Here is a 25363-nt window from a genome sequence, read left to right as displayed (position 1 = left end):
TGCTGAATTTCACTGGTTATGTATAAGTGAAATCTTAAACTCTTGCCCCTGTAACTTTTGTTTTTTTCAGGGAATTTCTAAGGTTTTTAAAATTGTATTTCCTTACTATAAAATCCCTGTAACCTTTGTTTTTAAGTTAATTTCTATCTTTTTTTAAGTAGTAGTCATATTTGAAGAGTGGTGGAGAAAGGGGATGGGCCCCCCAACCAACTCTCAGGAATCCCACTGTATGGGACTTACTGGAGGTAACAGTGGAACTTATTTGCCCCCAAGGTCCCTAAGCATCCAAGAGAACTTCATCCCCCAACCAGTAGTGTGCCAGGAAGTGCGTTTGCTAAGTGGTGGAGAAAAGGGGAATAGGCTCAACGGACCTCTCAGCAATCCTGCTGTGTGGTACTCACCGGAGGTAACAGGAGGGGTAATTGGTCCCCAAGGGCCCTCATGAGGGGTCTCTGATTACCCCTCACCAATCCCACTGTGTGGGACTTACTGGATTACTGGAGGTAACAGAAGGGGCTGTTGGGCCCCAATGACCCTCTGCAGCCAAGGGGACTGCATCCCCCAACCCGTTATGCGTATAGATAGATAGATATGTAGATAGATAGATAGATAGATAGATAGATAGATAGATAGAGAGATAGATAGACCGACAGATAGATAGATAGATAGATAGATAGATAGATAGATAGATAGATAGATAGATAGATCAAAGATCAATGTTTTAAGGTTGAAGAGAAAGCAAATTTCTACACACAAAGATTGAATTGAAGTGTGCCCTTGTTGCAGTTTCTTCCAAGGAAGAACATCAAAGAATAGCCAATATGTGTACATAATTTTAACTAGATGTATTTAAGACAGAAGCAACTCCTCAATGTAGTCCAGGTAATGAGTTTGGGGAAAGAATAATAGAATTTTGAGTTTTAGACAATTTTATATTAAGTTGAATAGTGTTGTTATTACTTTGTTTTTTAAAGGCATCATTTCCAGTGCGCACACCAAGAAGACCAAGCAGACTCCTGAACTGAAGGGTGTAGTTCATGCCCGCCAGACTCTCTGTGGAAGTTTCTCTTTTTACCCACTTCCCCTTCCCCCCAGCTGGTGTGTTGTGGTGGATTTAAAAGATTCACCCGGCACAGTGGTCAAGTGGAGTTGGGAGCTAATTCTGATCCTATAGAAATCGCTGTCTGGTATCCTGACACCATATCTTTGAAATTGCATATCTCTGATCCTACTGATTGGATAGTTCTAGTTTTGGTGTCAACTAATTTTTAAAGTTTACTTTATTACTGTTTGTGTGCTGCTTCAATCATTACACATTTGCTCTTCTCAGTTCAGCCTGACTGATTTTGTGCCAAGCTACAAGGGGCTTAAGCACAGATTAATTTAGTGACTTTCTTGGTCCACCCACACAAGATTGTGGCTGTTGCTGGAGAAGAGCTCACATTCCCCTCAACCCCCAACCCATTTTCTCAGAGGCCTAAAAAAGAGCAGGTCTCAGATAAGTTATCTATGTTATAATTTTTGGGATTTTATAAAGCACACTATGACTCTTTTGCAGACTCTCTTGGTCCTAATACAAACGCAAAGGTAATATCAGCATGATTGGTCCACATTATCACTGGAAGTGTAAACAAGCTTAGAAGTTTCAGGAGAATTTAAGCAGGTTGAATTCCACTTGAATAGAGGAAGCCATTGAATTCCAAAAGGATGCTCCTAATACTAGGAGTGATTTACAGCTCCAGTTTTTCAGCTCACAATTTGGAATCGTAAAAGTAGAAGAGGGTTTCAATTGGCAACTGTGGGCATATTTTCTAAACTTTTTCCTATAGAAAAGGCAATGCAGACCCATAAAATGCATTGCACATTAGGCATACAGTCTCACATTGTTCACGTGTATTGACAGGAAGCCAATATTGTTGGCCACAATAAGAAGTAACATAGTCAAATTTAAGGTTGAAAACTATCCTGATTGTGGCATTTTTACTTTTGTATGCTTTTAACCCACATCTTATAAATAACAATGAACCCAGAAGTATACACAAAAAGGATGGTGCCTCTACGTGGTAGAAATGGGGGGCAATTGAAGGCTCAAGTCAAAGGCCCGGCTCTGGATCAGCTCGAGGTGCTCTTACACTCAGGAGACCCAAAGAAGCTGAACTTTCATGTGGCCTCTGTCTGCCACCCACAGTCCAAACAACCTCATGAGCTAAGAACTAAAAGCAAATCATTAAACTTTGTTGTAAAGCAGTAGCAAAAAGAACAAGTTACCTTCGGTAAAGCTCTTCCTGGTGGATATTACAGATCTCTCACCTTCAGAATATGCCCAGGCTCGATCTGAAATACCTAAACAACATTGCTCCCATGCGCAGATAGCTGGCGCTGTGCGGCTCTGCATTGATGTAGCTCCACCCCAGAACTGCCATGCATATATTTTGTAAAATACAACATGATCAACGAAACACAAAACTACCCTGAACTTGTAAGATGTTAACAATATTCTTTGTATGTTCATATGTTTACCTATTTTTTCTGGATACAAAGTCATATTTGATATTTGTTTATCCATGTGTGTAGCAGATGGGGTAATTCTATTGTTGAACCCAAACTATTTTTTTCTTTTCCAGCAGGGTCAACAAAGTTTCACACTTTATTAAATGATCATTTGATGGGCCTAACCTCTCACTTAAGAAAGCTCAAAGACTGGTAGGAGTAGGTCCACACTTCATTTTTATTTAAGAAAAAAATTCTACATTAGAGTCAGTACATTAACCCATTAAATCAAACAAGGTGGAATACTCCCAGAGGGTTGGAATAAGCACCCAGAATCCAACAGTGATATTAAGGAATGAGAGGAAAAATGCATGAAGGCTGGTGGCACAGAGGTCCCAGATCTAGGCCGCTGTGGCAAAACCCACTTGGTTGTTGGTGACATCATAGATAGAGTAGTATTGCCGCAGGAAGACGTCACCCAGGATCCAGAGGGGCTGTCCGTTCTGGGAGGGGAGGTAAGTGGGCATGATACCAACGGAGCACTCGCCATTGTTCTGTTGAAAGACACAAGAAGGCAATTTTATGCTTTCGTAATAATTCTCTTAGATGGAGAGACAGTGAAAGATTAACATGCAGGGATACAAGAGCTCGTCTGAGTAGAACCCAGTGCGTTTTGGAAACAAACGGTTCCTATTTTGGCGTTGCCTCTCTGTTGTCATTTAGCATTTATGGAGTAAGTGCAAGTCCCAAAGCTTCAAATACCTGAAGGCACAGGGTCAAGACTGATTTGCATATAGCCAGGTCTAAACTGGGGTGGCATGTTGAGCAAAAGAATGATGGATTTAACCCAGATATATTGACTGGGGGTGAATGTTTTGATTTGTTCTGCATTCCGTCCATCAATTGTGTGTCTTTTGCATTTACAATGCGGCGCATCATGGCGCTAGGAAATGCAGATAGTGTTGCATCTGCTGCCGTAACGTTGGCGCAGTGCTGGAGTTGGTTTGCACGGACGCGACGCAACTCCAGCACTGTTCAACCTGGCCTATCCTCAACATGGTGCGTCAAGCCTTAAGCCTGCTTCAAGCAGGCGCAAGGTTTTGACGCAGCGGGGTCGGAAAAGTGCCTGAGTGAAATCTTGTAGATTTCACTCAGCCACTTTTCCGAGGCGTTCCGGCGCCGGAACGCCCCCCCTGCGCCAAAACGCCCACATGAAGCCTGACGCAGGTTTCATGTGGCGCAGGGCTTGACAACATGACATATCTCCCTAGATGCGTCACGTTGTAAATACCCCGCAGCATGGTGCTGGCTTTACGCCGCCGCTGCGTCACAGAAGTGACGCAATGGTGGTGCAAAAGTGGCGTACGGGCCTTGTAAATCTGCCCCATGGTTGCTAAAGACATATATAGAGATAGATAGCGTCAGAGAGAGAGAGAGAGAGGGCTACTTTGCCTTGTGCTCATGAAATACAAATATGAAGTGCAAACCAGGTAAAACTGCACATGCAATTAGAGGCATAATAAATAGATGTAGCCAATGGAAACTGATATGGTTGCGAGAGAGTGCCTGCCATTCAAGGTATTCCAAACTAAAATGGTAGTTTTCATGATTAGGCCAAATAGTATGGTAAGGTGGCAGCTTTGAGTGGATGAGTGGATAATGATGTAGTACAGTGGCAAAGAGTGTTGTTTTGAATAAAAGTCGATTTCTAGGTTGAAAGAGTGCTGGTAAATAAGTGTGGCAGATTACGCCAGTGTGGATGCACAGACTGGGTAACAGGGTAGCGTGGTTTATATCAGGGTTTATAGAGTGTATCAGTATAATTCAGGGGAAATGTGCTGCGCCTAGTGTGGTAGGATGTACCAAATGTGGTTCTTCAAGGCCCGGCATAAGATTCTGGGCATGGGAGGTCTGACTGGAGCGGCCGGATGTATTCAGAGTGCAAGTTTGCCACATGTGATAGGATCTATAAGGATGGAGAGGTTGGATTGAATGTGGAACAGTGCATCAAGCTGAGCATAGTGTACCGAGATGACCAGGGTGTACTATGTGCTTCAAGGTGTACAAAGGACATTGGGGCAGATTTATGACGTCTGGCGCATCTCTGCTAATCAGCAGAGATGCGCCAGAAGAGTTGCAACGCATCTGCGGACCCGTGCGCCACCATTGATGCGCCGCATTTACAATGCAGCGCACCGTGGCACTCGGATGGGCGGATGCGTGACGCATCTCCTGTCAGAAAGGCGGCGCATTGCTGGCGTTGCGTCGCAAGCGCGACGCAGCTCCAGCAAGGCTCGGGAGTGCCCTATCCCTTACATGCTGCGTCAATCCTTACGCCTGCTTCAAGCAGGCGCAGGGTTTTGACGCAGCATGGCCTTAAAAGTGACTGAGTGAAATCTTGTAGATTTCATTCAGCTACTTTAAGGAGGCGTTCCTGCGCCGGAACGCCCCCCCCTGCTCCGGAACGCCTACATGTGGCGCAGGGCTTTACAACGTGACGCATCTGCCAGATGCGTCACGTTGTAAATACCCCGCAGCATGGCGCAGGATTTGCACCTCCGCTGCGTCACAAAAGTGACGCAACGGCGGCGTAAATGAGGCGCAAGGGGCTCATAAATCTGCCCCATAGTGAGTACCTGGAGCTGCATGTCTCACATGGTGTAGCATGGGGCACCAGGTATAGCAGTGCTCCTCTAGTGCAAGGTGTAGCTGATGTGGCAGGGTCACAAAGTCGTTAAAGGGTGCGTCATGGATGGCCGGTTGTACCTGTTAGGGTAGGGATTACCCGTGGTGGCATTGTGTCCTAGATAGGTATTTTGTACCAGGTGCAGCAGAGGGCTCAGGAGGTCTACATGCTGTGACAAGGTTCAGTATATGTGACAGGAAATACCAGGAATAAATAACATGGTTGACTAGCTATGGGTAATGGCAATATCACAGAGCTTTCAGTTTTCCCAAATAGCATGCAATAAAAAGTAATCCAGTGCAGGTCTTTGCATTCTGGTACTGCCGGGCAGCAGTGGCCGGTTCAGGTAAGCGCGGTGGGGAGGGCCGAGGAGGGGCGGGGGATGTCGACAGATGACGGAATAGGATTTAAATATTTATTTAGTTTCCCCTATTCAGTCGTCTGTGACATCCCCCCCTCCCCATTCCCTGCCCCACCGCGCTTACCTGCATATGCTACAGCTGCTACTAGTCCAGTCTATCCGGCTAATAATTTAGGAATACAATTTTGCAAAGATACAGTCTGAAACCGAGGACCTTCTCATGCATGGAATATAGAAATATGAGAGCTCTGATGTCATGCATACTGGATGAACTAAGAATGCTGAGAACACTGGAAATGTCAGGGTCTTCCAGGGGTTTCATAGTGCTCTATGTGTGACAGGGTGCTTCAGGTGTGGTTCTGTACATTATTTGTAGAAGCATGTGTCAGACGTGTCATGGTCCTTTCTTTAAGGCAGGATGATCAATGTAATGGGGTCTTCTAGGATTGACAAATTGTACCAATATCTGAAAGCAATTACAGTAAACCATACCTGGAGAATGTATGCAGAGGGCGGTAGGGGTAGTGAGGTGCCTCCAATAGTGAAGCTCAGGGTGGGTAGACTGTCAATATTGCTGCAGCTGACCACATACTGTGAACAAAAAGATGACAACATTAACAAAAGCCTTTTCTCTCGTTTGAATGTAGATCAACATTCAAACCAAAGTGCAGAAGCCCTCTTACCCACACATTCTACTTCATCCATCAGGTTGTATGCCAATGTCAATAAAATTACCCTGGACATTATTGACTCCACAATATGGAAGAATACCATCTCTGCAAGGTAAGCTTACGTAAGGAAGTGTACATTTACTATTCTAACCTGTATTTACTTACTGTGGAGGTAGGGTGGTAGTCGTTATTGTGGAGTCGATATATATGCACAAGTCATTATTTAAAGATCGACCTTTTAGTATCACACCCTCAGGGACATTAGAATCCCCCATAAGTGGTAAAGGTGTAAGTGGAGGGGTTTATCTCTGGTCCCTACCTGTCCATTTGAATCCTGAGTTGCTCCAATATCTTGCATCAAAGCAGCAATGTATTGACCAGGGGCAGTGAGCAGGGACGTGCCGGTGTCCACGATTCCTTGGCACCCCTGGCCACACCAGCCAGTCGGTTGACCATTAACTCCAAAACTGATGAGAAATATGGCAGAAAATTAGTTATTGTGCATGTTTAACATGCAATCGCACACTACATCATCTCATCTAGGTCCAGTATAGGATTTCTGAGGTTCCCCACAACAGAATGTATGTTCAGTCCTCCCATTCCCACATGTCCCCAGTGTACATTCACTCATTGTTAATGACCACACAGCGATAGGGTAGTCTCACTCACTGGATTCCCACACAACCATAGTACATGCGCGCTTCTCACGATCTGACATTTGCATAGAGTAAGCTAATTTACCATGATACCATACCTTGTACCTTTTGTACAGAGTCACACACAACTCCAGTGTAAGCTCACTCTCTACATTCCAATACAACGTCAGTATAAGCTCACTCGGTGAGTAACCTTGAAACGAAAGAAACCAACATCTCTTATATCCGCTTGCAGTGTTGCCGCTTCAACTGTCATACCACAGCCTATCGCGGACACTCTAAAACATATCCAAATGGCTGTGAAAAACTTGACTTCAACACACCAGTGCACCTATGTGTAATGCGGTGTGCTAATGCAACATGGTGGATACAGCTTCCAGCTTCCAGCTTACCTCACTTGAGTGCACATCAGACGGTGCACGCAAGGGTAATTTTCGACTGTCAAATAACTGCCACTTCAACGGAATCGGGTAAGACCACCGAACCATTTAATTCAATTCTTACCTTACTAGTACATCGCTTAACTTTACTCTATCAACCTAAACATATACATTTCTTAGAAGTACCAGTAAACATTTTTGGTTTTAAATTAAAAATACCTTCGTAAATCCACTAGAAAATAAAAGCAAACCGTCCATAAATAACCCTGATGCATTAAAATATATGCAATTATTTTTGCATAATGAATAGCTAAAACCCACCAATTGAAAGGCAGCATAGGATGTTTATCTACCTCAGGGCAGCACAATAGAAGAGGAAAAAGGAGGTTGGAGTGTTTATATGGGCAGGAGTGTTCAATTGTGTGCTCACATATGGTTCTGATGTTCTTGTGGTTTCTTCTAAGTGCTGCAGAGTAGTAAATGAAGGGTGTCATACATAATACTAGCCTGCTTGTCATTAATTAAATCTCGATTGTTTAACACTCAAATTTGGAGAATCAGCATTCCTATACATCCCCAGGGTAAACTCACTCACCAGTCACCCAAGCAATCCCCTTGAACCTTTTATCGCAGGTGTAAACAAACTAGGCAATCCTGTTGTTTCCATATGTAAGCATATATGGTAATCTATCATGTCTTCCTTGTGCCATAACTTTTGTAAAAAAGAATAAACCACAAACATCCATAATCAAACATATAAATCAGGTCAACCCTGGATGACTATATAAACAAGGCTAATAAACCATGGACAACCATTTTTCACCATGGAAACCATATTAAACTAAACTCATCAGTACAATCTAAAAAGGTTTAAGTCATGGCCATCCATGTGTTAACATGTAATGAAGATAACAATGTCTGACAGTTAATAAATTATGGATAATTGTGGTGTGTTCATGAACATATAAAAAGAGACAGAAGAAAAACATAATGAAAGAGAAAAATCAGGCTAGTAAATTTCAACTAAGAGGTGCTCACCCCGAAATGCCGATCTGCCAGTACATCTGCTGTGTGACCGGTGTCCAGGTGATTTGACCAGTGTAGTAATTAGAATCCACTCCACCAAAGACAAGCTCACCTCCTGACTGGCTGCCTTGTTGGCTGGCAAGAGATAACATACATAAAAGACAAATGAGACATGATTTAGGTGTTACTAAACATACCTGTAGAAATATTGCATTCCTGCAACATTCATAAGACACACTGTAAGAGCCACTGATTCACATGACAAAGGAGAGGGCACAGGAATTTTTCACTACACAATATCACATAGAGTTCATACATCTACTTTTCAAAAACACCACACAGCAAGATTGTGAAGCAGCAAAGATAGGGAGACAGGAATACAGCATTAATATCCACTTGTATGTCAAAATATATTTTTTAACATCCTGCAATAAAATTGTATCGAGAATATCAACTACCAGCATGTCACTGTAGTAAGAGCATATAGGTAGGAATGGATTTACTAGTCTTAACTCCACATCTACTTGCCTTGACAATATATGCATTGCAGCTATAGGAGCTCACAGTCACATACCCCAGGTAGAAGCCAAAGATGTTTTGGGACAGAAGGCCTTGGTTCATCATGCCCTCCATGACGGTGGTGGCACCATCAGCTGCAATTGAAGGGTAGGCCAAACCCAAGATTCCATCAAACTGAGCATAGACAAAGTTGGTGCCAGGTTCATTGACGCTCAAGGCAAATTCTTGCTGTGTGATTGCGATGCCCTGGATCTAAAGAATGATTAAAAAAAATTTGTAATCAAGTCAAATTTCACAGAAATGACATCTGGAGGAGCCACAGTGCTTAATGTGTTCCTTTCATGAGCACAGAGCTCATTTCTGAAGATTTAAATATTTTGTGATCGGAGCAACATGCGAACCAGACAGTTTGTTCCCTAATTTTGTAAAAAAGACATGCCCTACCGTCAGGCCAACAATGAGACATGATACAACAGTAGTGTCTCTTAGCCTAGATATATTTGAACACCACAGGCATCCATCTATCATTGACAATGGCATTGTCACCCAACATGCCTCAAGGCAATATACTGAGTGCTACAGAATCTCACCCAGACTGACACATGCAAGAGCCTCTATTGATTGATTTTATTTCTTGGAAGTGGAACATGCACAGATTGCTGTGCTGCTTGTTTCTGCATCCTATCTTGTAGCCCATGTCTAAGAATACCTCCTATGCTAGCTGAGCCCAGACTCCACCCACTATGCTTGACCCCAGACTCTGCTTGTACCATCCATATATCACCAACCACTCAATGCCTGGTTGTTCAGTTCTTAACCCCAGATGAATGCAGCACTCACAGCATGGCAAAATGGTGATGTGACTTCCTCCTTGAAAGTCTTTGCAATGGCCAACTGCAGTCTCACTGTTGGTAGCTTATCCTAATGGTGGCCCTCTTTGAAATTGCATATATGCTTGCCAATAGTGTGGCTTACACTTGCATAATATTATCCCATCCTTGACATAGTAGATATTTTTATAAAACAATCTGGCTAGCCCTGGCAAAATAGTAACCCATCTGTGGGAAGCTGCCTCTTTATATGATATATCAGAATGTGATATATCGTGTAAAGAGTCCATGGTTTCTGTTATGTGTGGACGGGGCTTTTTCTATGACAATCTCAAGGTGCTCTGTTAGGGGGTGGTGTGGTCGAGCAACCTTGGGCTTAACATAGAAGAGTGCAAGACATCTGGAAATACACAAAATGGTCAACAAATGAGACAAACGATTCAAAAAAGAAGATCCACACCAATTTATAAATATGGCAAGTATCTTTATATATGTTTAGGCATCAGAAGACAATTGTTCCTGTCAGTATGTTTTTAAATGTGAAATTTTTTTTTAGTTCAAAAAGTTCTTTTATGTTATCCAATGGGATGAACATCGTATGCGGTTTAACAGTTCTTGTCAGCGATTTATGGGACCCTTCTCCAGGAGTTAAAGTGAGTGGTGGGCAAGGTCCAAGGCAGCCCAACAGAACACCACCAGTGGCACAAGGGCTGCTTGGTGCAGAGGTGCCAAACAGCAGTGGATGCCCAATGTTATCTTACGGAGAATGATTGTGGTAGAAAGAGGCTGCAGGAGGGGACTGGGAACCAGTCTGTTGAAACCAATGAGTTACTTCGGTTCTTATAATATAGGGGGACATTAGTTAATGCAATGTTATATAGCGCAAACATTACCCGCCCCTTCTCCATGGGATGGGGTAGTCGGGTGTCGAGAGTCAGATTTCTCCATCCGGCAACACTCACGGTTGGATGGTCCTGCCAACAGAAGCTGCAGGCAACGTTGGGGAGTTCACAAATAGTCACTCCACAGTCGACCTTGTACCTTGAGGGCTTGGGGACCACGCTGACACCTTTGGCCTAATTCAACATGGGCTGGGGGGCTCAGGGACAGTAGTGCTTGGCGGAGTTGGGTTTTGAAGGAGCCAGAGTCCTTTTGGTCATTCTTGTGCTGTCTGCAGGATGCAGGGGACAGTTCGGCTGTTCCTCGGGTGGTCTTGGTTCCTGGGCAAAGGCTGACAGGTCTCCTGGGTTTTGGGGTATCAGCAGCTTCAGGACAAGTCAAATTTTCGGGCAATAGATGAACTCAGTAGGAAGGCAGGCAGAGGTGGCGTTGCTAAGTCTTCCTCTCCTCTGAGGGTAGCCAGATTTTCATTTCAATTGCAGCAGCTCATTGAAGCTTGCTGGCCTAGGCAGGCTAATCAGCAGATCATCCAATGGGAGGGGGTGTGACACCCTCTTCCCAGACAGGCTTTTGTTCTGAGTCTCCTGAGAGCAAAAGGCTCTCACCGTAGAAGGTTAGAACAGTGTCTCCAGAGGCAGACTTGCAGAAAACAGTCACCAACCACACCAGAGTCTGGTTTCATTCAATCCAACACTGAAATCAGTGTGGGTTTATCAATATGAGATGTTTGATACCAAACATCCCTATTTTCAGTGAAGCCATCCTGTAGCTGGAGAACTCGTTTTCACCTGTGTCCAGCACATGTTCTAAAATGTCTTCCCTGTTCACTTGCACTGGCATTAATGGAACTGACCAGCATTGGGGCATATCTGTTCATGCAGGTATGCTCTCACATGTAATAATAAGCACCCTACCTTAGGGCTGTAAGGTTTGCCCTAGGGGTGACTTTCAAGTAGTACATGAAGTGTTAGGGGGCTGGCACACAGGGATGTATGTCAGGTCGTGTATTCACTATTGTTTGCACACAGCCTGCGATAGTAGCCCTGCATGAGTTTGGTGAGGGATCTCTTAGGGTGGCACAATTAATGTTCCAGCCCTTAGGGGGCCCTTTTTAATTCTTCAAAACCTAGGTACCAGGGCTACCATTTACTAGGGACTTATAGAGGGTGCTAAAGGTATTGCCACTTGGGGGAACAAGTTTACAGTTTTGGGAAAGAATACTGGCACTTGGGACCTGCTTAGCAGGTACCCAGTACACTAGAGTCAAAGTTGCATCAAAAACTAGGCGAAAAGTGTGTGAGGTGGTACTGTATCAACAACCCAGTTTCCTACACCATCCTTAATGTTTTGTGGGTGTTCCTGACATAATTGGTGCTATTCATTATGCAACAGTGACTCTCTCGAAATAGTGGTCATCTTTGTCATAGTGTTATGGCATAATTCAAGATATCCCTGATGTAATGGTGCTGGAAATCCCTGGCATTAGAGGAACATGCCTAGTATTTGATGATGGTGCTAAATTGTGTCACAGGTACAATCTACCCTGTAACATGTGAGCAACAGGTGAAAATAAAATGCTGTTGTTTGGGTTCAAACATGTATTGAGTAAAACATTTAATCTGTCATTCAGCATGAAATTGTGTGGGGTGAAGAGGGTAAGTTAAACCTATCTACCCTACAGAAACTGTTGAATTTCAGTTTGAAATGTCTGCATGTTATGTCTGTGAGTGTGTGCGCTTCAGGTTATCACTAAAAACTAAAAAGTCCTGAGTTTGCTTATAATTTTTTTAGGAAGAACAAGCATACAACTAACATAAACTGAGCTACTTGAAGTAGTTAGTACAAGGAGGATAGTAACTTAGCCCTAACAAGTAAGGCTGAATACTTAGCTCCAGTCTAATGGCTACAGGTGAAATTGTAATGATGTATAGTTCGAATATTGCTGTTTTCAGGATTGATATTACCACCAGTGACAACAGAAGATGGCTGTGATACGTGCCATTTTTTTATTAAAAAAACATTTTGTCCTACACATTACTAGACGCCACATGAGAGAGGTAGTCAAGGGCAGTGGTGGCCCGTGCAGGTAACCGCGGTGGGGCAAGGGCAGGGTGGGGGCTGGGGCTGGGGTGGAAGTGACAAACAACAGAATAGTAAAAATAAATAAATAAAACCACTGAACTTGCGCTCGCCGCATCATTGAGCCGGTGATGCAGGGAACGCAAGGTAAGTGGTTTTATTTATTTATTTTCGTTTCTCTATTCCATCATTTGCAATTCCACCCCCCACCCCTGCCCCACTGTGTTTACCTGCACGGACCGCCACTGGTAAAAGGGTAGGTGGTAAGTAAGGGCCATGTGTCCTGATGAATTGCCGCTGACTGTTTAGTGGGCACAAAATGTCAAGAAACATTCTGACTGAACCGACATGAAGCGGCATAATCAACCCTCTTGGTTTTTTTAATTTGCTGTGTAAAGACATCAATAAGGTTTTCACTTTTGGTCTACCAGGGACAATTTTAATAAACATGCCCTATACGTTCAGAAATGTACAGATGTGACTGTTTCCTATCTCCTTGTGAATACAAGGTGAAAGAAAACTAAACAACATTCAAGCGCTCCTCCATAGATAAGTCCACCCCAGGCGATGTGAGAAAACCTGGGATGGTGAGCAAATGCATAGGGACAAAGCAGGCCACTTAGGTGGGTGAGGGTTTTGGGTTCTTTTAATAGTGAGTGCCTTTAAAATCAGTCTCTATTTCCATCAATATAATTCCCTAGATCTAAGAGATTTTAGACAAGGAAGGATCCACCATATAAGCATACACACTTATGACATAACAGATCGTCTGTTGTCAATGAGGTATATATATAGGTATGGTGCCTGGACCTGCCTTAATTTGTATCTCCCTCTATCTCCTCCTTAGTGGTAAAGCTGATATTTCAGGCCAAATTACTGTATCCTAAAATTGTATTTCACAATTACATTTAAAGCTTGTATTTGATGGCTAATTTATGCAAAGCTCGGTAGGATTATTATTAATCTTTGTTGCTTGGTCACACCTACTGCTGTGCTTATTTCTTGTGATGCAATGTTATGTTAATATATTTTATATAGCGCTCGAATTCCCCAGGGGTGTCTTGGCGCTGCACTCCAAAAACGTTCTATCATATCACAACTGCTGTTTATGGCCTGAGCATGTAGGCTTGGTGCAACCTGTTTCCTCTCTGATCTTGTAAGTTCTGTGTAGGTGAACAGAAGCACTGCTGCATGAGCGGGTACCTTCTTGTTACCACCTGCTCTCTATGGCATATGTTTTCAAGATCTGTTTCACTTTTGACTTTTCCACGCTGCTTCTTCTAAGTAGATTCTCAGTAATAATATGTAACTAAAGACTAAGAATCTACTTGGAAGGAGGAGGATGACACAGTTAAGTTAAATATGCTATGTATATTTTCATAAATGATAGGCTAAGCTATTTGTTAACAATAATTGAAACAGCTATTGTGGCGGGTCCAATAATCCATGGAAGTGTAAGGGGCTGTCCGACACACCAAACAAATGTTAGGATATTTTCTTCATGTAACCTAGAGCCTCTGGATTTGAATTTACGTGTAAATTCTGCTGCAAAAAGTCACTGTTTGGTTCTGTTTTCTTTCAAAGTGTTCTCAGGAGGAGAACACACCCCAACCCTCCTAAAAACAGTTGGACATTACACTTCACCTGCTTGCATGGTCCTGTTCAAGGCAGGTATTTTAACCCTGACTTTTTAAAAGTTAACCAGCCATCACTGCTTCTACATGGGTCTAGGGCTTACAAAGTAGACAGTAGTCAGGAGCACCCAGGGCACAGTGTTGGGTCTAGTTATGGAAGAGTGTAGCACCAGCAGTGGTGGCACAAGACAACCTCCTAAGGAAGATTGTGGGCGGCGGCTCTCATTTTTCTTTTACAGATTATTCATTAGTGGATGGTAAATGTGGTACTCACGGACACAGTATCAAAACCCAGGATGCCAGTAAGACTGCCTGTCCCATACTGGATTGAAAACTGCTGGTTATTGCTGGTGTAGGTAGATGATTGGCTGGGGTTGAAGGTTGCATGGTTGGCTGTATAAAGAGAATAGAACAAGGCGTCAATTACCACTGGGAGGGTGCAGTTGACAGCTTTTCAAGAATCCTCTCTACCGGCTAAAACAGTAGACAGCTTGGACAGATAAAGCACTGTCCAACATGCAGCTGGAGTAGAGGCATTCATATGTCAGGCAAACATCGGTGACTGTCACCCATCTAGACCACCCATCAGAGGATCCAGCATGTTGGCAAACATCTTCTTGTTTCCTTACTGCTCAGTCTGCCTTTGTCATCCTCCCCACCCACCCACTCGTCATTGACTCAGATAGGACCACAACTCCAGAATTGTCAACTATATGTCCAACTGGTAAAACATAGCGGTAAAATATCTTCACTTTCAAAAGTAGGTATGCATTGTTCTGGTTAGGAAAAGCTGCGATCCATACTTACTGCAGGCGGAGCTCGAGCAGTAGGTGGAGGCCACCCAGAGGTTGGAAGAGCCGGTGTCAAAGAGGACCAGGAAGTTTTGGGGTGGTGTCCCAATGCTGATTTCCCCATAGTAGGACATCTGTAGAGCAAAGGAGAGGTCATGCAGAAAGCCACCTGAACCCCTCCATCTCTGCCTTCTGAACCCCTTCACTGCACCAGGTACATTAATGATTCAAGAGGCTCCATGTTTGAAAACAACTATCACTGACAGCAATGTTTAGTTACTTTGTTTTTACTAAATGGATTGCAAGACCCATTAATCCCCCTAAAATAGAGAGGCCTACTGAAAATGAAGAACTGTTTAGTATCTGGGATTACCTTGGTACCTACTAGGTAAATAAAAACACTAGTCATCTTTCTGCTGCCATTCCCTTCCTTGACTTCCTAAAATTGTATTAAAACATTGTACAGTTTTCTCCCATTCAAAAATATTTTTTAGAATCCAAAGTATCCCTGCTCTTTTGGCTTCATTGATAGTATGAACCACATCTTTCACCCAAAATATCATTCCTGGCGTGGTTTAAGGAGTGCGATTCTGCCAACAGATCATTTCTCGGCTCCTTTCACATTGGTGCCATTTTGTGATTCCTTTTCTCCATCCAGGGCCCAATAGGCTCGTGTTGCAATGCAGATACCCGGTATTTCTTCAAAATGTTCATCTTTGGTGTCCATCGCCCATCTCCAGGTATTACCTTTGACTCTGAACCTAGATGCCATGCTCCCTTGCTTACCACAATGAATATGTTAATTCCTTTTGGAAACGAATTTTGAGGGGGATGCTGAAGAAAATATGCTAAGAAGTAGAAATTGAGAAGAAAGGTCAAGCGTGCCAGAGACAATAGAAGAGATAGATAATGAAAGGGACAGTGAGGCACAAAGTGAAATGAAGAGGTTAAATGTGGTGAGATAGTCAGAGATAGTGATACAGATAGTGTGAGAAAGAAGAATCTAAACAGTAAGACAGAAACAGACATCAGATGGTGAGAATGATTTAGGCAGTGACAGTGATGCGGCAAGACTGATAGATTTCAAGTGAATTCAGGAGAATATTTCCAAAGCCATAAAAGCCCAAAAAGGAGACACTTTTATTTTTTTTCCAATATCTTTGGATTGTAGGGAGAAAACTAAAATAACAATATTTTTGGCACCGTACTGCGAGTCTCCTTGCTTAATCAGAAGTGTTTGCATGTGTGAGATTGAGTGATAGATCCCGTTTGCACATGAGAGAATGATGAATATTGATAGAGTAACATGTGACTTTATGTATCATTTGAGAAGCGAACATATGTAAAAGAGGATTCATTCATTTTTTAGAAACATTCATTAGTATGGATTATGTGGAACCAGAGGGACAGCTTCGAGAATCACAAGATAAAAGAGGAAGCAGAAATAATGGAAAGAGAAGGATCAAATTCAAATATGAACCACCTGCATATCACAAGTCACAAATAGAATTTCAATTTAACACACAGGGAATGGGTGTTGCAGTTACCTTCCCCAGTGAGGTGTTATTGATTCAACAAGATAAAAGACTGAGCCAGTTTGGCAGAGGCTCAAACCAGTGACCCAAAGGTTACACAAAGATCTTTTCAACATGTGTGTGAACTTTAGAGTTACCCTACTGGCTTCAATGAAGAATGACGACTGGGTGAATGAAACATTGAGATGAAAAAGGGATCAGTTGAAAGGGAGAGACTGAGCGCATGCGAAGGGTATCATGTGAATAAAGTGTCACTCACGTCCATGTAGTTAGACAGGGGTTCATAGCCCACTGCAAAGTTATTGAACCGATACTTGGTTCCTGGATCCACCCAGGGGACCTTCACTCCATGTTCAGCCATCACCTGCCGCATGGGCTTGAACTTGTGCAGAGGGACCCTACATCAGGAGAAAGAAGAGCTCTCATGAAATGTCCTTCGTATGCTCTCCCACCACCTGCGGTCCCACTACTCTTCACGCAAAAAGTAGTACTCAACCGCCTTTCAAGCACAAAATTCATCAGAATTTATCAGCTACCAAAGTGGCGCTGTGGCCCATAAGAGCAACTGATAGGTAATCCAGAGACCAGGTTGAGTCTACATCATTGTAAACAATGGAGAGTAGATGTGACAGCTCTCATGAGGAGTCACCATCTTCCTTAATACTTTTGACTGAGGAGTCACTATCTTCCTTAATACCTGTGACACCTGCAAGTTTAACAAATTGACCAATATCTCCCGTTCAATGGGCACATAGATATTCCTACAGAAAATGAAAGCCTTTATAAAAAATTTTTTTTAAAAACCACAGATCTACATTGCAAACCACTTTGATAAAGGCAAAATAGGTGCTAAAATATTGATTTTGCAAGATATAGCAGGTGGTAGTTCAGCATCGCCTTGCAATAAAGGAAGAAATGGGACCTGGAGTATTACAAAAGAGCCCCTTAAAGTATAAACCACACATTTCTTTGAAAAGCCAACCCCCACTCTTCACAAGCAGCCATAATGGCTTCACGAATGCCCAGCGCTCTAGCATACACACCTGACCAGCCCTTCGGCGAGCTGGAGGCAGACCAGCCCAAGGATGAGGAACTTCATGGCACCCCAGAGGACCAGCCAAATTCAGGAGAAGAAAGAAGCGCTGGATGTAGGAGAAAGGCCTCAACCAAGTTTATATAGGAATGCTGGACCACCCCCCCTCCTGCTCACAACCAACCCCTATCAGCCAACGACCTACCAGTGCGTCAGCAATACCCTTCAATGTCTAACACACTTCAAGGGCAGCCTGCTAATATTTGGGCCCGCAGGGGAAAAAGTTGATAAGGCAGAAAAGGAGCGCGCCTGTTTACATTTTAAAGCCATTATAATAGTCAATCGCTATTCACTTTTGACCTCTCTTCCATAATTTCCATTGAACGTAGATTTTTACTTTCCATTTAATATATTTGTATGGTAATCGTCACTGATAAAGGCCCTTTCAGGGTTTGATGGGTAGATTGTGGCAGTGCTAAACTTTATCTTTTTTACATTGCTTCAGTTTCACTTATTGACACGCAGTCAAACAGAGACTGATGGAAGTACACCTGAAGCTGGAGATATACACATAGGTCAGTGCCTTTTACTGATGTGGATGTGGCGGAGTCAGTCAATTTAACTCAATGTCAAATTTTGTAATAAAACCATACACAATAATTTACAAAAAAATAACAAAAACTTTTCAATAGATAGTAAAAAAACCCAGATTCAGCGCCAATTTGCTTTCATTTTAACCTGCTAGTCTTGAATAAAAGCCCCTATCTTAAATCCTGCGTATCCATTCACCCAACATACTAAAGGGGTCTTCTTTTGGCGGTAGGCAGGTGCGGGACATCCCTCATCCACTACTCTTGTCTTTAAAAGTGGCGGTACTGATGGGTCTCCATTGGTAGAGCTTCGGCCATACCCGCCAACAGAAACCCCTGACCAGTAGGCCGTCACCCCAGGACTTCCCTTTTCTCTTTGGGGCAGTGCAGCTGTCTCTTTACTTTCCTGCCCAGGACGCAGTGCTGACTTTGTGGCGGTATGGCCAGTGCCACTGTGGTGGCTGTGAAGCTCGTGGTGAGGCACAGAATTGTGTAATATTTTATTGGGTCAAACGCCCCTACAGCAGAGTTACATGGGCTGTAATTTTAAAGCAATAATAAATCTGTCAAGATAACTCTGGTGAATAATTTACCTGCTGGAGAGAGCTGAGTTTTGTCTAGTCACAGCTTTAACTCATCAAAAACTAGTGCAGAGGGTTACTGTGCCTGCCACAAAGCACGTGTAACATGCAGGTCACAGATTTGTTTTCATCAATAGCTCGGTAAGTTACTGCTTTTGTCACACGAATCCTTTTCCTTGTTAATCCCTTTCTTTCATTCTCTATGCTGAGTTGTGCTTCTCCAGACCAAGGACTCTTAAAATAAACTGCCTGCTGGAATGGATGGCATGTGACCACCACACCTTGTAGTCTTAGTTGTCTTACGTAACATTTCCTATACATTGATTTACACACTCGTATGATTCATTGTTTCTTTAAAATCTGTGAGTGATGTGAAATGCTCTGACATCCTACATTGGTATGAGTTGTGCTGTAAAAGAAATTACATACATGTGAGAGAGGGGCTATGGAAAGGTTAAGGGCAGCCTTATTTTTTTACAGTTGTTATAGCGAGACTTGACCCGAATGTCTTGAAGTGCTTTACATGAGCACCAGTTACATTACACAAGGTCGTATTTCTTTTGAGGCACAGGTAGATAGTTATTTGCCCAGAATCACAGAATATTGAGCTGACACAGAGACTTGAACCTTGTTCCCCAGTTCTGATGGCAGCAACTTTGGCCATAACGCTACATCCTCTCCCATTGAGGGTGGTGGTGAAGGAATAGGTGGAAAAAGTAGGTCAATGAGGGTGCCAACAAAGAATTTACACTTAACGCCATCAGAGCTACAGCCAGGCTGTTTGGGATGGATGAGCAATGAACAACACTGCTGTCATACTGGTGACATCAGCGTAGCGATTGGCTTAGGGGAGCCTGGGAACTTGTGTGCTTGTGGGAGTCAGAACAAGAAGAGGACGCTGGAGAGGTTGGCGGCCGTTCACATGTAAGTGATCTTTTTTTATTTTTTCAACAACCCCCTGCCCCACCCGCCCTGTTCCTTAGCAGCCTGCCACTGATTAAATGCTTGTCAGTATTTTAAAACTATCCTAAAGAAAACACTTGGAGAATTGCATAAGCCCAAGTCTAAATGTGGTCTACATGTTTCTGTCATAAGAATGTCTTACTCAGAAAAAATAAAGTTCATGATGTAAATACCCCCATACTACGGTTTTTGTTAAATTCTTATTCAGTCATTTGTAAGTGCAGAAACTCCCTTTTTGCCCAGATCTGCTATTGTGATCTTCAATTCTAATGTGTGATAAACAAAAAAAGGGGCCTAGTTTCTTGCATATTCATTAAAAATTTGACAAATGAACCTGGTACCCATTCAAAGCAACCCTGAGAGCAGTTTAATAATGTTCTCTGGTGCATTGCATTTATAGATGCTGTGGAAGGAAATCACCCAAAACACCTATATTTGTAGGGCTCAGGTTATGGCATAGATTCAAATACCAAAACTGTTAAGTATCCCTCTGGACCTATATTGCTTTTGCTTAACAAATAACTTATTGTGGGTTCACATAAAGAAAAGACCACCAATTGTATATTAACATTTCATCTGTTAGATTTATTTTTATACATTATTTTTGATTTTTACTTATTTATATACATTTTTCTCAGATATACATCGGACTCTTTTCTTGTTACTGAAAACAAACTATGCAGAATTAATCTTTATTCCTCTGTGTTTACTTGACTGTATCAACACAGTGCATATAAGTATAAACTATTAGTCATTCTGCAACGTCTTTCCAATGATTTGAGAGAAATCCCCACAGCAATCACTCCTCTACTCATACTTCATACATATCACTGTCGTACAACACATTCACACTACACCCCAGAAAAGCACCAACATTTTTCTACTGGACTAGCCAGGACTGGGCCAGATGCTCGTCCCTCTAATTGTGATGCAAAATACTAGGGTGTGTCACTCTGTCTGGTCGATGCACGTTTCGGTGGCTCTGTCTTCTTTTCTTGCCACCTTCTTCAGGACCTGTCGTTTACGGATTTGTTATCGCGGGCAAGGGTGGGGGGATTGTTATTCTGTTCTGTGCTGTTATCAGGATAATAAAGATCTTCTTCTAAAATGACATTTCATATACCACTCTTCTTAGTTCCTGATATGGCCTGTGGTTCTGTGATAACCCAAAACACAAGGTGGTCTAGAACCTATTAACAGTGTGACAGGTTTTTCTGCCAAGAGTACTACTAAGTGAAAATATGGCAAAAAGATGGACCCAGCGTATAGCACACAGAATTTTGTGTCGACCAACTTTAACATCAAAAGTTATCCCCATATAAGAAATAGACATTGTATGTACTTTCTTTACAACTGACTCCTTAGCTCTTATGGATTTTATTTTTCACACCTAGGGCCCAGTGCCGTCACAAAAGGTTTTCAGACACTGGTCACTAAAGGGGTGATTTAAAGTGTGAGGACAGTCTGCCGAGCCGAGAGGGGACCATCGCCTCTGCCTTTCCAGCAGAAAACACCATTGAAGGTAGTGAAGCTGTACAGAGCAGACACTATGTTTGAGGCTTCCACTCAGCAAAGTAAATTGCTTTTCAAGCATAAACTTCCACACCGGGCGTTTCTTCATGAAAACAAAAAAACATGTGACCCCACCAAGAGGAACACTTTCTTCATTTTTGTTTGGGACATAGGGTGTTTATTTGCCTGCAATCACCACCCCTTGGACAGTGGTGCCAAGTGTGGAAATCTAGTAATGGAAGCTCTACCAAAATAGGGAGGGACATGCACTATGAACTGAAGGCACTGTGGCAAATGAGCAGACAGGTCACATGTTTCTGAAGGCAGAGTCATCAGAGGCTCCACTGACAGTAACCCAGCACTTCTGACTCTACCTAGAATGCTTGGTATAGCAAAAGCACTGCTGATTTACACAATTACTCTCACTTCCGTCAAACTGTGAATGGCTGTATATGTGCAATGAAACCAAGAGAGATAAATAGGAGTCTATTACGTTTTAAAGGCCTTTGTCAGCCCTGTACAAATGCACTACATTATCCACATTGAGTAGAAAGGGAACAGTGTGGCCACCACTCCTGGTAAGGATTTCGTCTTCACCACTGAGTTGTTTCTCAAGCTCATTGCTGTACAGCCTTCTGGCTCCTCTTATTGAGGTAAATCTTTCAGTGACTTCTCCTTGCTGGGCGAATCTTAATGTAGGAAATAGTTGGGCACGAATACTTTTTAGGATGGTCAGTAAACCATCTACACTTCCTAATTTCCTTTAATAAACTCAGAGTTTTGCTCCAATTATGATTTCAAAGGCTGCACATAAATTCAATAACCCATGCTGGATCGTACCTTTATATAAAGAGTTCTTTGTTTTTCTTCTGACAGCAGCAGTTTCAGGGAACGACCTACTATAACCACACTTGTCTATCAACTGAAATAAAATTAATGTCTGTCCATGTGTGCAGTCTTGCAGTAGCAGCTAAGGTCTTCTCTGCCTCCTGTTTTAAGAATGGAATAATGTTAGATGTGGGCTAGAGATTCAGAAAGTGCCTGTAGGATTATTGTTAGACCTGCATCTTTGGCATGTTTTTCTCTTGTCTTTTTGCTTCCGACCAGTTTTTTTGACTATGTCATTCATTTTGTTTTTGCTGGTTTTAGGACTCCGGGCACTTTACCACTGCTGACTAGTGCTAAAGTGCAAGTGTTCCCTGTTATTATATTATGTTATATTTGTGATTGGTTTATCCATGATGGTCTATTTGATTTACTAGTAAGTCCCTAGTATAAGTAACCAGGTGTACCCAGGGCCTGTAAATCAAATGCTACTAGTGGCCCTGCACCACTGATTGTGGCACTCACAAGTGTAACCATGCAAACATGTCTCAGACCTGCCACTGCACTGTCTGTGTGTGCAGTTCTAAACTGCCATGTCGACCTGGTAAGTGCAACCACTTGCCAGGCCCAAACCTTCCCTTTTACCACATGTAAGTAACCACTAAGGTAGGCCCAACATGTCCTGATAGAGAAATACTGCTAATTTCGTTTTTCACTGCAGCAAGGACTATCTCTCCCCTATGTTATCATTAGAGGTGCCTTGTAACATCTTACAATTGGGAATAGATTGAGATTTGAAGTTTGGGGTCTCTGAACTCACACCTTAAAGGTACATCATTTGGTGAAGTTGGTTTTTAAATTGCGTGTTTTAAAATATAACTTTTAGAAAGTGTGCATTTTCTTGCTTTACCATTCTGTGCCTCCTCCTGTCTGTAGAATCCACGTCTGGCTATGTTTGACAGGTGGGCTCTTGTGCATTCACACAAACGAAGGTGAGGTGTGCCTTGCATATCCGGATAGGCCATCACCAGGCTGATGGGCCTTCCTGAGCTAGAACGAAGGGAAGAGTTGTCACTGACACCTGAATAGGGCTGTGACTGCTCACACAAAGCTGTCTCCAACCCCCTGTAGTATACTTGGAGTCAGGGAAAGCCAGGGTCTTGTGCACTACAAAGACTTTCCTTGGACCTTTGACACTGTCAAATCAGAACACATCTGGACTAAAGGACATTCTGTTAGGAAGAAGAGCAGGATGCTGTAGGAGGGGCTGACACTTTTCCTGTGGTTTTGTTGTGCTGGCCTGCTGCTTTTGTTTTTGGAACGAAAGGACTGGAAATACTTTCTACATCCTTTCTACATCCTACTTCCAAGGTTCTCGAAGGGCTTGTGCATGGTTGCCCCCTGTTAAAAAGGACCATCAAAGATTTCACCTACCAGTGCTTGGGCTCTTCTGCTAAGAATCCTGACTTGAGAAAAACTATGGATCGACTCTCAGTGCCCATTTTTCCAACACAGCACCGACATGCAGCTGAGGAATCGATGAAGCACTGCCGTGCAGCTGAAGCTTCTACACATCCCCTGTGGTACGTCTGGGGAATCGACGCAGCACCTGTAGTGCGGCTGAACAATCAACACATCGCCAGCTTTGTGGCTGTGAAATCGACGCCACACCTGCATTCCTGCCGCCGCATCAACACCGTGCATTTGGAATTTCGGTGCATCGTCATTCTACCCCATCTCCTCAGCCACACTGGGTCATAGTAAGGAAGTGAGTCCTCGTGTTGGAAAATCAATGCATCACCTCCCCTTGCAGTAAGGAATTGATGCAGCACTTCACCTGCCTAGCAGTAAGGAACTGATGCCTCACTTTCCCTGGGATTAAGGAATTGACACATTGCTTTTTTTTTCCAGCACTTCACCTCCCCTGCGCCAGTTTTCGTCTTTGATTTTGATGCATCTAAGGTACTTTGTGCTAAAACAACAACATTCATAGTTTTCTATGGACTGAACTTAGTTAATCTTTTAAAAGTAACATCTTTGCTTGTGTATGTTCCATTTTGTTATTTTGGTCTTGTTTTTGTCAGATAAATATTGTTTGTTTTTCTAAACTGGTGTGGGCTCAGTTTGTAGTGTTTTTACTGTGTTACTCTGTGTGTTTGTACAAATGCTTTACACGTTGCCTCTGAGATAAACCTGACTACCAAGGGGATGGAAAGGGGTTGTCTTAGCTGTGTGACTCCCTTGCCCTGACTAGAGTAATGGTCCCTAGTTGGACAGGGTACAAACCTCTGCCAACTAGAGCCTTCATTTCTAACAATCAACAATGCATTAGATGGTCCTGTCAATACAGAGGTTCCTACAGTTCCAAATTATATCTGTACACATCTAGGAGGATACCTTCTGTGTGTGGACTTTTAGAATTTGACTGCCATTGAGACAATAGAAGTTCTAATGACATTTTAAAGTTTTTCTCATGAGGATCCTGCTGGGTTTCTAAAAAGGGCTTGAACATTTTGGAGATGACTAGCCCAGGTGTTTCCTGGTGTATGGACATCTAAAGCACTAATTAGGTCTCCATAGCACAAACATTAGCAGTATCTCTTGGCCTATATTCAGCTTATAGTATATTCCATTCTTTGTTATGTTTTACAAAGCTGACCTTTGTTGAGTGCTCTTGACCAGCAGGTTTCTTGGTGGGCTAGAGTTAGCATTGCAACTGTTTCTTACTATTCTTCAGGATTCCCATACATATGTTACAGCATTTATTAACCTCCACTTTTTCTAATCTTAATTTGTTCTTCAGAATCTTCCATATTTTTTTTCTGACTTTATCGCATGAGTTATCAAGCCGCTTATTAGTAGTAGACAACCAGTTTATTATCCTATACTTGCGATCAATCAGTTAATTTGATACTGTTTGGTTAATTTCCGGAAAGGAAGCCACAACCTTGTATCTTTTGCCGCTTCCGCTAAACAAGCTAGATATTCCTGTATTGTAGTCTTTATAAATTCGGCAAAGAAAGCGTTCTTGTTAATCGTTTCCAACTTTATTTGTTTTAGATTAAGTGTGTGTTGTTCTTACATCGGTAAGAATTATAATTTAGAGATTCACTTTGTCATTGGTCTTTTGAAAATGCAGGATTATGGATCGTGATCACTCTCTGGTCAATATGCAATACTACTTTTAGGTCATGCTTATTGCTAAACACAAATAAAGAGGCAAGAATAAAATCAAAAATGCCACTTGCTTCAGTAGAAACCCATGCTAGCTTGGGAGTTATGTCTTATGTAAAATGGCCAT

General features: G+C 42.7%; 1 protein-coding gene across 1 annotated transcript; it reads right to left on the bottom strand.

The window, feature by feature from the left end:
- Positions 1 to 2709: 2709 nt before the first annotated feature.
- LOC146857401 (gastricsin-like) lies at positions 2710 to 17749 on the bottom strand. Its single transcript, XM_085647892.1, has 9 exons — positions 17602 to 17749; positions 16818 to 16956; positions 15040 to 15157; positions 14507 to 14625; positions 8845 to 9041; positions 8283 to 8405; positions 6528 to 6675; positions 6030 to 6128; positions 2710 to 3044 (listed from the first exon to the last, which is right to left on the bottom strand). Exons 1-9 carry the CDS (start codon positions 17655 to 17657, stop codon positions 2892 to 2894), a joined length of 1152 nt encoding a protein of 383 aa, XP_085504018.1. The 5' UTR covers positions 17658 to 17749; the 3' UTR covers positions 2710 to 2891.
- Between the last annotated feature and the right edge of the window lie 7614 nt (positions 17750 to 25363).

Source organism: Triturus cristatus, chromosome 3_2, assembly GCF_964204655.1.
Source record: "Triturus cristatus chromosome 3_2, aTriCri1.1, whole genome shotgun sequence".
NCBI classification, from domain to species: domain Eukaryota; kingdom Metazoa; phylum Chordata; class Amphibia; order Caudata; family Salamandridae; genus Triturus; species Triturus cristatus.
The sequence above is the reverse complement of the archived record's forward strand: the minus strand, read 5'-3'. Positions and strand labels throughout refer to the sequence as shown.

Excerpts from the sequence above, each read along its gene's own strand:
- LOC146857401 (XM_085647892.1), bottom strand. The coding sequence starts at position 17,657 with ATGAAGTTCCTCATCCTTGGGCTGGTCTGCCTCCAGCTCGCCGAAGGG. Across the intron at positions 14,626-15,039 it reads CTGCTCGAGCTCCGCCTGCA|CCAACCATGCAACCTTCAAC; the intron begins GTAAGTATGGAT and ends CTCTTTATACAG. Across the intron at positions 6,129-6,527 it reads CTCAGGATTCAAATGGACAG|TATGTGGTCAGCTGCAGCAA; the intron begins GTAGGGACCAGA and ends TTTTGTTCACAG.